The sequence below is a fragment of the Conger conger genome, chromosome 3, assembly GCF_963514075.1.
Source record: "Conger conger chromosome 3, fConCon1.1, whole genome shotgun sequence".
Lineage (NCBI taxonomy): Eukaryota > Metazoa > Chordata > Actinopteri > Anguilliformes > Congridae > Conger > Conger conger.
In genome coordinates, this window is record NC_083762.1 from 39,376,390 (window position 1) to 39,388,710 (window position 12,321).

General features: G+C 40.3%; 1 protein-coding gene across 3 annotated transcripts in view; it reads left to right on the forward strand.

Moving 5' to 3' along the window:
* The window catches only part of grb14 (growth factor receptor-bound protein 14), a 62,548-nt gene extending 50,864 nt beyond the window's left edge, over positions 1-11,684 (forward strand). For all 3 annotated transcript variants that reach the window (XM_061234813.1, XM_061234814.1, XM_061234816.1), the window contains 5 exons: positions 2,675-2,791; positions 3,525-3,594; positions 6,676-6,763; positions 9,207-9,300; positions 9,416-11,684. In XM_061234813.1, coding sequence (XP_061090797.1) covers positions 2,675-2,791; positions 3,525-3,594; positions 6,676-6,763; positions 9,207-9,300; positions 9,416-9,562 — 516 coding nt within the window. In that variant the 3' untranslated portion in view covers positions 9,563-11,684. The remainder of the gene's footprint in view (positions 1-2,674; positions 2,792-3,524; positions 3,595-6,675; positions 6,764-9,206; positions 9,301-9,415) is intronic.
* The last annotated feature ends 637 nt before the right edge of the window (positions 11,685-12,321 follow it).

The window sequence follows — 12,321 nt, forward strand, 5'->3', positions numbered from 1 at the left end:
CTGCTCTTAGACTTAACAACTCATCACCTCTGCTTCGCTGTCATAAAAAAGTCACAGGGCATTCAAAATGGCTGGCAAAGGGTCAAGTGGCTTGGGAGAGCAGGGACAGCATGGGGATTAGATCAGGGCAAGGGACTGGTGGAGGATCATGGGTATGAATGCTCCGTGGAACACGGCATGTTGTACTATGAGCGCGACGCATGACCCAATTGGCTCCTTCTGGAAAAAAACATCAATGAAGCACTGGAAACTGTTTGTGCAATCATTGACTAATCAAGTAATTCATGCAATCTGATGTCGAGATATCGGTACCGTGCAGTCCGTAAGTATTTGAACTGTGATGCAATTGCTGTTGTTTAGGCTCTGCAACTGCTTGTTACTGGGGCAGTACCCTATAGGTACATATACCTGTACCAGCAATATGTAATTGATTTGCACCTTTTTTGCTTGGGAAATGTACTCATTTGTGTCCAGAACGAATAGGGTACATATGGGTAATTTGATCCTTGAATAACAAACCGCATTGTCACTTTATGTATGTACTCCAGCACATTGGATTTGAAATTAAGCAATGAATAATATGAGGTTAAACTGTAAATTTAGGCTATGTACATCCATATCGGGTGAATCATGTAGGAATGGAAGCCATTTTTAATACACAGCCCCTTTTTAGGAGTGCATTATGATTAACATAATCTTAAATCAATTCCTTTGCATTCGATGACTGCCTGCAGTGTGTGACCCAAAGACATGATCTGATGCAGGGTATGTTCCCTGGTAATGTTCTGTCAGGCTTGTAATGCAGGATTCTGTTTGCTTCAGGGGCTTTATGCCTTCGGTCTAGTCTTCGGCCAGTGAAATGTATGTTCAATTGGATTCAGCTGATTGACTTCGTCAGTCTGGAACATTCTACTTTTTGACCCTCTGTTTCTGTACTCCTCAAAATCCATCCTGCTGCTGCCATCAGAATTGACAACATCAAAAAAGGGAAGTGAGCCTGTTCTAGAGGCAGCCATACACTTTACGTACTATAGTACATCCTGCACTATGGGCCGATTTTTCCGGAATCATCTTCACACGGGGCATTGGCGCAGTCACTGGCGAGGTGCGTGGTGCACTGGGCGTGGCTATGTTGACATTGTTGGCATTTACGTGAAGGTGAAGTGAGGGGCGTCTGGGGTTCACACATGTGGCGTATGCAACTTTCTCCTTGGTTATTTGTATTACCCAAATACTTGAACTTGATTTTAGGCTACCTTTTGACGTAGCCTGTCCTCCAGACAAACGATAATAACCACGTCTTCTTGTTTATTAAGATCCATAAGTCTGCTCAACGATGTGGGTATGAACCAATATATAATGGTCGGTGTAATGATTATTGCTTGTTTAACACAAACGGTAATTGATATTACATTTATTCGCTTAGAGAGAGATTGTTGCAAAATAATCGTCAATTTGTGCCAGTAGGCCTACTGTAGCTATCATTTTAACCACTGTCACATTGCTGGGCACAGTGCATAAAAAGGGCTGTAATTTCTACATGGTTCACCTGCTATTGATGTGAATACCCTCCAGTTAAAGCTGTCAGGCTGTACTTTAACCTCATATTGTTCATTGCTTAATTTCTAATCCAATGTGCTGGAGTACAGAACTTAAACAATAACAATTGCATCACAGTTCAAATACTTACAGACCACAGTGTACTGATGTCGCCACAGATTGCATGAATAACTTGATTAGCCTCATATTCATTGTTTCATTCATTGAGAGCTAAAACAACAATAATTGTGTCACTGTCCAAATACATCGTATATTACATTTTACAGTGGTAACAATGGATTATATAGCTAGATATGTTATAAAATCATAGTGATTTCTATTACATTAATTATTATTGTTATGAAGCGATGTAAAAATGTAATCTAATATTTTAAAGTCATCTACTGTAAATCACTGTACTGATATATTAGCCAATTTTAATGCTGAGGGGGTGGGATTTCCTTCTTTGGCAGCATAAAAGAGAATAATGATATCTCATGGCAATCCTACATTCATATGTGTGTCTGCAAGTCAACAAGCATATTGGTGGATTAACACATTTACGCCAAAGTGAGTATGATGGATAACTCCACCAGGCAGGGGGCACGTATTAGGTGTGTCATTTATTTTTTAGACTCTAGGTGGCAGCACAATACCACAGTGTACAACAACCATGCGTTCTAAGGTCTGGATTCAAAATCAATTACAGACAGCAAGTAGCTCAAGGCCCAGACTCAGATCAATCGCAATGAATTACAAATGGCAAGCTTCAGTTTATACCTTATTACTGAAACACCAGGAGATTGACAGCGCAGAAATGATCAGGAAAAGGAAAAGTGCATTAGAAATGGAAAAGTAACTTTTGCTTCATTAGTTTTTTAAAGTAAGACAAAGCTGTAACGCTGGAGGCTTTTATAATCCCTAAATATCATTAGTTAAATTTATTATTATTTTTGGTGCTGGGATCAGATTTAAATTATTATTTATTTTTTTAATGCCCATTGAACATTATGGGCATTTTTCAGTGAATGAATTGACTGACTTGAAAATGGATTTGGCCCCAACCCCGATGCATTATACAGTATGGATTCCTAGCGAGTGAGACTGAACTATCAGGCCTGTTTGTCCTCACCAGAGAAGCATATCAGAGAACTCGCTGGTGGCCATGGACTTCTCAGGACACAAGAGCCGGGTAATTGAAAACCCCTCGGAAGCTCTGTCTGTGGCTGTGGAGGAGGGACTCTCGTGGAGGGTAAGGCTCTCCGCTACATGTACCACTCCTCATTTTACCATGTCAGAGCACAGTAATGAGTTCTAAACTAGGAGTTTTAAATGGTCGGCATTTATATAGCACCTTTATCCAAAGCGCTGTACAATTGATGCTTCTCATTCACCCATTCATGCACACACTCACACACTAACAGCGATTGGCTGCCGTGCAAGGCGCCGACCAGCTCGTTTTGTGAATGATTGTTCCATTAGCCGTCTGTGGTGCAGTTATAAACAGCTGATGCAGTGAAGCCTGGCCTCAAACTAAACACAGTACATCTTGCCCTTCTCGACATTTTGCCTCTGTCTTATGTTTCTGACATTTGTAATAGGTGGACATTTGTCAATGGCCAAAGAAGGAAAACCTGAACCACTTATTTTATAAAGTTCAATAAGTTTGGGACAAAGGGCCATACTTCTTTGTTCTTTGTTAGCAGTTAATAACGTGATATCACTGACCTCTTTTCCTTGTGCATAACACAAAAACACCGGGTCTGCCTGCCTATCATCACCAGGACTCCCAGTAATTTGTTAACTGTGACTTTATTTTTAATGATGAACACTGCCAAAAACGCACTCGGGCGTATGAACTCAGAGTTAAGGACAGAGTGTACTGCGGTTAGGCTGATGAGAGGAGAGAGTGTGAACGTGATTAAAGCCGGGGCCACGGGCAGGTGTAATGCTGTGTGTGATGTTCTTGCTCATTTGTTTCGTAGAGGAAGAGCTGCCATCGACTGAGCTGTCACGGAAGCCCTTCCGCTTCGCAGAGCCCCGTGTCAAACTTAGGTTAGTGAAATTAGTGTTCGCCAAATCATTACCCGTCGTGCGCTGTGTTAAAGCTACAGAAAGACCTTCTCACCTCTGGAGACCAATGCAAATGAGACGGTGCTGGTGGGATTGTTCTCAGCGCCGTTTGGCGTGATTTTTTGAATCTATGCATGCGCATGTTCTTGAGCAGCACCCTGTTCAAGCTTTTGAAACAACTGGTGGCTGGTTGACCAGTTCAGACCAGTTCCGTTCTGAACATGGTTTAACCAGCTCAAGCTATGTTTTGAAACAGCTGCTAGCTGGTTGACCAGTTCAAACCAGCTCCGTACTCAACATGGTTTGACCAGCTCAAGGTATGTTTTGAAACAGCTGGTGGCTGGTAATTTCAAGCTGGTCATAGCTGGATTTTTCACCTTCTTCACACAGTGCTGGCACTGGTTTGCACCAGGAACTGTTACTGTATGTGAATTAAGTCATTTATTTAAACATTACAAATATTCGATTGAATGGTGATGAATATACCGTGGCAATAATATACTGCAGCAATTCCTTGTGTCTCAGCACCTGATTTCCTGCTGAGAGGATGGAGCACTACAACATTGATACATCTCTAACACACCAATGATTTTTAGCACTAATTATGGTTTTTTCATTGAATGTGATGCACCATAGCACCACCTAGCCATCTTTTTTTAAGTAAAAGTAAGTAATAATCAGTTTTGTGATTTGTTTCATAGTTGGCTCTCTGTGGGCTTAACAAACTCATGTCATACTTCCTGTCATGTGTGTAAAGATGTCACTGCAAACATTTATGTAAAAAGCCACATGCTCTGTGTTTGGTCAGACAGGGTGTGAAATGGTTATGGATTTTACTAGTTATGGATGTGATGCTTTAACTTCTAGAAGAACCTATGCACTTGTAAATCGCTTTGGATTAAAAGTGTCTGCCAAATGACTAAATGTAAATGTAAATGAGTTCCAATGATGGTGTGAAGGGGCGCAGTGGGTAGCACTGCCGCCTCACAGCAAGGAGGTCCTGGGTTCGAATCCCCGTCGGCCGGGGCCTCTCTGTGTGGAGTTTGCATGTTCTCCCGGTGTCTGCGTGGGTTTCCTCCGGGTACTCCGGTTTCCTCCCACAGTCCAAAGACATGCAGGTTAGGCTGATTGGAGAGTCTAAATTGCCCGTAGGTATGAGTGTGTGAGTGAATGGTGTGTGTGCCCTGCGATGGACTGGCGACCTGTCCAGGGTGTATTCCTGCCTTTCGCCCAATGTATGCTGGGATAGGCTCCAGCCCCCCTGCGACCCTGTTCAGGATAAGCGGGTTCAGATAATGGATGGATAGATGGATGATGGTGTGAAGGTGTCAAATTAAACTTATCTTAAATATTGCAAACTAGGTAAATTGTTATTGCTCCACTACACCATGTTCCACATATGAGAGGGTTCCAGGTTTTACTCAACTAATTCAGTAATCCTACAATGTGAACTGCCCCCTGCCTGGTGGAGATGCAGTGTTTTGCAGGAAGTGAGATGGTTGCAGCGCAGTTGATTCAGTTAAAATAAAAGGATATTTCCTTGTTTTACACTCATTAGGGGTCTAAAATATTGTGTTTATTTAATTATGAAATCGGCAGCAAAATGTGCGAATGTTATTTACCATCTTAACTCACGAGTAAACTTTACAACATAGCCTCACTTAAGGCCTATAATGTTGTTAACTAACTAAGCTATCGCTAACCAGCCCAGATCCCACAACTGTTGTGTCATTATTGTCAGCTAATCAGGGCCTGTTTCATGTTCGTAGCTAATTCAGTTAACCCAATTACTTTATTGATGTTCTGGGATATACTCCGAATTTTCATTTTCACAAAGCAAGTTCACAGTTTTGCCTGTAGTTTGTCAATTGTCAATTATACAGCAGTGCCTAAAGTGCATATTTTGAGGGAATTCTGTCGTAACATGTTATGGAATCAATAGCATATTAGCCAACTTAAAATTTCCAGTCAGGAAAAGAGGCATCTTCATTAGAAAGTATGAAAGTCTATGGAAATCATTCAGAACAAATGTGACCTGCACTTTGTGGGATGCAGGTCTGTGCTCTCTTAAGGGGTGAAATATGCAGTTGAGTTTTACTTAGCTATATTGCAAGTGCTGGCTTATGGGTAATGAAACAGTATAGCTTAGAATTGCATCTACACTCAGTGAGCACTATATTAGGTATGTATTATTTATTTTTTAGACGTATTGGTCTTTTGCTGCTATAGCCTCTCCACTTAGAGGTTTGACGCGTTGTGTGTTCAAAAATGCTATTCAGCATATCACTGTTGTAATATCTGGTTATTTGTGTTCGTCAGTCACCTTCCTGTCAACTTTGACCAGTCTTTTTTTCCCCATTCTAATGGTTGATGTCAACATTAACTGAAACTCCTGACCTGTATCTGCATGCTTTTTTGCATTGCACTGCTGCCACATGATTGGCTGACTAGATAATCCCATGAATAAGTAGAGAGTGTATATTTCATTGTTTCTCATAAAATCTACAACCCCATAGTTCTGAAGAAAAGTGAGAAAGGAAGCAGTGAGAAAGTACCTCTGTTGTACTAATGTAGCTTATACATTCTTCGCTAGGTAGGTGAAGCTAGATAACATTCATTGTCTCTTTTGTGCAGCTACAGTAATATGATCAGTGTTAAATCAACCCTTGACAATCGCTCGCACTCTCAGTGTGTATCGAGTCATATGTGTACTGAGCCGTATGTTGGACAGCCATTAATCTTGTAGCCAAAATAAATTATACATCCCTTAAGCACTATGCTGCCATCACATGGTAAAATAAGGTACTTTGTACAGAGTGGTCACACAGCTCAGCTAATGGTCATGATCATTAATTTATTATTTTCTGTTCTAATACCCAAATACCCCCATAGTTTCCAAGGACAGCATGAAACTGCCCAACCCACACAGAGTTTCTTGACTGTGAAATATATTGAAAAAAATGTTATATTTAACCATACTGGGACTGTATTTAACTTTACATTTACTCGTAACTTTAAAGTTAATGGTGATACTCACTGCCATTGTGCTGGTCTTTGTGGTAGCTGTTCACAGAGCACAGCCCTGGTTCCACAGCAAGCTCTCCAGAGATGAGGCTCACCGTCTGATTGCAGAGCAAGGTCTCATTGATGGGTACGTGCTGTTTCCAAAACCAACAATCGGCACTGTGTTTAGGTGTAAAGAGGTTTGTATAGGTTTATTTCACCCATGTAGTATGTTCCTCTCTGATTTCTTCACTATTTCAAAGGGTCAGTGTTGTGGGTTTAAATGGAAGGTATGGTGCATCTATTGGTTGAATGTTACATTTAAGCTGGGAATACATCAAGCTGACAGACACCCAATAATTGACCGAGTCCAGCCGTCAACAGGGGGGTCCTGTGGGCACTGGTCAGGAATGGTCTGTCCAAAATCTCTGATGAAGTGTTCACAGTACCCCATCAGTCACCTTGTCATTTGCATCTATTTGCATTCTCTGTCTTAGCGAGCCCAAGTTTAGCCTATAGCGAGTGTATTGGGTTCAAAGGGAGTCCCACCTCTTTTTATTCTCCTTCTCTGGGAATACAGAATACACATTTTAAGTGCAGTATAAGGGCTTCTGATGTGGTCCATACAGTAACACAACACAAACAGCTGTACTCTAGACTAGTGTATCATCCTCAATTATTGACCTGGAGACACATATGCATGCAGGTTCTATTAATGTAGGCTACTAGTATCCAATTCAGGTTTTGAAAACAGCACCAAGAATGCTTTAAATGGAAATAAATGAGTGGGCACTCATATCAGCAAAATCTAGTCCCACTATTTTTATTGTTTTAATCAAACTAATGTTACCTTTTAACATAACATACCTTTTAACAAGAGTTTGTAAATCGCATCTAGTGGATATGCTCAGAATTGTAAATGTCCTGGGAGGCATCAGCTTTAACTTTTATTTTGGTGGTAAACGTTTACATTCAATCTGGTGGCCTAACTTATAGTCTTGTTGTAAGTAACTATAGCATGCAAAAAAACAAAACAAATAGCCAACCGGGAGCAGAGCCCAGTTCAAGCACTGAGGACCAGCCTGCCTTCCAGTTTTTTTTCATGAAATATTATTGGACCAAAAGTAATTGGACAGTTGGTTTCGGGGCTGTTTCAGATTAATTGGATTCAATTGCTGATTCTAGGCTTTTGATTGCCCTTGGACTCTGTTACATTAGGCTTACCAAAAGAAAGCCATTTGGAATATCATTAAGAATAAAGTGTATGGTGTATGTTTGGCATCATTGCCTTGCTCTGAGATTAACCACCATCCATTGAGTTTGGATGCATTTAATTCAATTTGAGCACATAAGATGTGTACACTTCACAATTAATTCTGCTGTTGCTATCATTATCATCAAATGCATGCGAGTACCTGTGAGAGCTATACATGCCCAAGCTATTCCACCCCCACCACCATGTTTCACAGATGACAGGGGTGCTTTGCTTCTTGGGCAGTTCCTTTTAGCCTCTACACTTTGCTCTTGCCATCACTCTAACAAGTCAAACTTGGTCTCATCGGTCCACAAGACCTTTTTCCAGAACTCTGCAGGCTCCTTTAGGTGCTACTTAGCTAACTGTAACCTAGCAATATGGTTTTTGCAGCTACCTAGTGGTGTGCATCTTGCAGTGTAGCCTCTGTCGATCTGTTGGTGAAATCTTCTGTGGAGAGTAGCCACTGACACATGCAGTATTTCTGATCTGTCAGACAGGTGTTGGGCGTTTTTCTTAATTATGGTGAGAATTAGTCGGTCATCAGCAGTCTTCTTTGGCCTACCAGTCCTTTTGCAATTACTAAGCTCACCAGTACTCTCTTTCTTCTTAATGATGTTCCAAACAGTTGATTAAGGTGAGCCTATTGTTTGGCCTATGTCTCGGACTGTTTTCTCATTTCTCTGCCTCATAATGGCTTCATTTACAGTCATTGACACAACTCTGGTCCTCATGTTGACAAACACCAATCTGACGGCAATCAAAAACCTAGAATCAAGACTACTGAAAAGGTACTGAAAGCTTTCTTATACCTGCACAAAGGAAGCAATTTAATACACCTGACTAATCAGAAAAGGTTAACATCTAATCGAATGTGCTGGTGATGAGCCAAACGAACATAAATTGTACCATTATCCAAATACTTGGACTGCACATACCTCCCACTGGAAATTGCACACATTAACAATAAGTCTGCATCCTAAAATCATACAGTCAATCTTTGGTTGTCAGTGTACAAACTGTTTTATAATGCAGTGCACACATTCAGTACAAGGAGGTTAGCCATTTAACAATGATATCAAGTGAATCCAATCAAATGCTATTCTGTTTCCTCGGTTACGTCATGCGACATGACTTTGTGATTTTTCAGTTTACTGCCTTTGGAAGGAAACAAAGGAAAAAGCTTAAAGTTTGGGAATTTATTTTGTGCCACTATATTGGTATATTGGTTTACCGTGTCAAAACAAGCTAGATGTACGTTACAGGATTCAAATGTGAACATTTGGGTTGGTATTACTGAACATATCATCTCAATCAAATGTAATTTATTTATTTCCAGGGTGTTTCTGTTAAGGGACAGCCAAAGCAACCCCAAGACATTCGTCCTCTCACTCTGTCATGCACAGAGAATCAAACACTTTCAGATCGTACCTGTGAGTAGGCTACCTCATGTCCAGACTTCTGGCTTTGTACCCAACTGCAATGCTAGTGTTGTATTGAGCTACAGTGCTTCTCCTTTGTGTGTGTGCGCATGTATGTGTGAGGCAGGTGGAGGACGAGGGCGATCTCTTCTTCAGCCTGGATGACGGTCACACGCGTTTCAGTGATCTCATCCAGCTGGTGGAGTTCTACCAGGTAAACCGGGGAATTCTGCCCTGCAGACTTAAGCACCCGTGCACCAGGATCGCCCTGTGAGCCCGGCATTGACAGCGGCACCCCAGTCATAGGGGCCCCGGGGAGAATTACCAGCTTGTTCCGTGCCTTGGACAGGACGTGCACTTGAGCAAACGCAGCCCAGACCATCCATGCTCCCACCGGTCCTACCGACCTCAAAGTCTTTGATGTGTTAAATTGTGTGGGGTGCGTGTACTGTACTGTAGGCTAACACACCCTAAGCTCTCGTAACACTTGAATCCCTGACTGTTAAAAAAGTAAATGTATAACCGTATTATGATATATAATATGGTGAAGCAGAGGGTGAGACAAAGGATATGGTCGGAGGAGATACAGTCTGTGTACGGTCCCGTTCCTTTTAAACTCCAGTTGACGTACTGTATATAATGTAGATCACAATTTGTTTGCATAATATATGAGCACACATGTCTGTATGGTCTGTAGGGTTGATAAAAAAATTAAATAAACACTAGCTGAGATACAGTGGTTCAGCTAAATGCTACATGCCACGATGTTATAATCAAATTTAAGTGAATGACAGGCCCCAGAATCTACAGTTCATCTTTTAGCCTACAATTTAGCCTAATCATTGCGTGGATGCTTTGTCTGGAGGAGATATTGAAAGATGTGGGGGAAAGACGACCCTGAAGGGAGCGCTAGTTCCCCGTCCCTTCTGCATCGCTGAGCTTGTACGCTCGCCGCTCAAGTCCAAGATCTCTCGGGTAAACCAAGCTTTGCTCGTGGCTTTATTTACATCTCAAAGGTATTCAGGTATTTTTTTTAAAAGCGGCTGTTCTCTTTGAGATGTGTGTGTGTACGTGACAACCAGAAGACGAGTGCAATTTTTCCGGGAACGTTGCAACAACTGAACTGCGCCTACAATAGCGGTGGCATAAATGCAGCGCAGACTTTAAACCATGCACTCTTCATTCACACTTGCCCTTACTGTAATGAATTTATGTCAAATGTATTGATAGAACCTGAAACAATACTCACCCGACCTTCACCCTGGTCGAATTAGAGCAAGCGACTCAGAACTGAAGGGGTCGAGATGCAAAATGGGCAGTTAATGTGAAATGTTATACATTAAAACAATGCGTAGACTGTTCCTGAATCAAAGAAAATCATGTGCAAAGATACATTTGGATAAATAATGATTTGTAAGATGCGATACTATTACTATAGCTATTACAATGAAGCAAATAATGTATCTGCTTCAGCTTGTAAATAACTTTGGATGACAAGACGTCAAAAAAGTCCAGCTTTTGATGTTAAGCCAATTAAAAAAAGACTGTTGCATTTCAAAATTACAGAATGTAATACGATGCACTTTTTATTAGAAAGGCAGGGTGGTGAGTTTTTTTCATGAACTGAGAGCAGCGGGTTGAAAACAGAAATGAATGTTATTGGACTGCAATGTTTTGTATTAATCAATGTGAATTTGCACTGTATGTGATATGTTTTTGTAATTTTTATGGATTTAAAATTGAACTATTAGGCTAACATAGGTTTATAGAAATGTTTTACATCCGTGGAAATGGATTACTTTAAAATGGTTTTTAGTTGACAATTTTGATTTCACTGTAGTTGGAACACTGGAAACCACTATTTCTAATAATGATGATCAATATTAACTGTTAAGGACTGTTAAAACTGAGTAAATGCTTGTGTTGTCTGTTCTCCTCTGTGTGGTCAGATATGCTTTGCTTACATTTTATATGGGCCTAAATCCAAAAATGTATGTAAAATGACCATTTACTGTATATATATATATAATTTAATGTCTTATATAATGTTTTCTCTGACATTCTTTTTTATTTTCTATATTTGCATCCCTTGTTATGTCCTGCTGTCTGCGTCATCTCCAAAGCCGCTCTGTGCTTTTGTGACCTTTTCAGAGATGCCAGTTCTGCTGTCCCATAATGATGCCCCAACTTTGTATCAATGTTATGCTGTAATGTGTTGCAGCAGTGTATTTGCAACATTGAATGACCACCATCAGTGACCCAGAAAATATTGTATGATGGTTTCTGCTAAAAGTGGCTGACATATGTGGGGGAAAATAAATTGAACACTACCTGTGCATTGTTTACAGATTCCCAGTTAGAATTTGTTCCAATTAAATGTTGAACTTCTGCCAATACCACATAATTCTGTTTTATTTTCCATCCCGTGCGTACAAATATATTTGAGATTGCGGTATTACCACATCTATGTATTTACTGTTCACAATTCCCATCTTCTCTTGAGGGTATCATTTTTACGGCAATAAAATTTTACTTTGAGCTGAAAGCTGTCCCCTGCAGCCACTAGGTGGGAGAAGAGTGCTTGTTATGAGAGGAATCTCTTGCTTTGAGGAGGCTTCATTTGTTGATATCCTTTTCTGCAGCAAGTGTTAATGTTCAACACAATAATCATTTCCTTCCAAAATACTCCATCCTATCAATTAATATTGCAAATTATAGAGCCTGTTATAAAACAAGCAAAACAATACCCAAAGCCTAATAATTAATTTATTGACATTTATGAGTTATATAGCTAAATGTTCCATACATGTAATGGAAATTATTTGGTTCAGTAAGCTACAAAAGGATATAAATCACTCAAAAAACATTGTGAACAGTATTTGTGTATTTTACACTTTTTGTGTTTCTTTTGTTTAGTTTATTGCTTCAAACAATGCATTTTGATACAATGGTTTCATACTGAGAAGACGGTAAATGTGTTAATCTACTATGACTAATATCCAGATAAAGTTCAGATGAAGAAATTTAGTATTG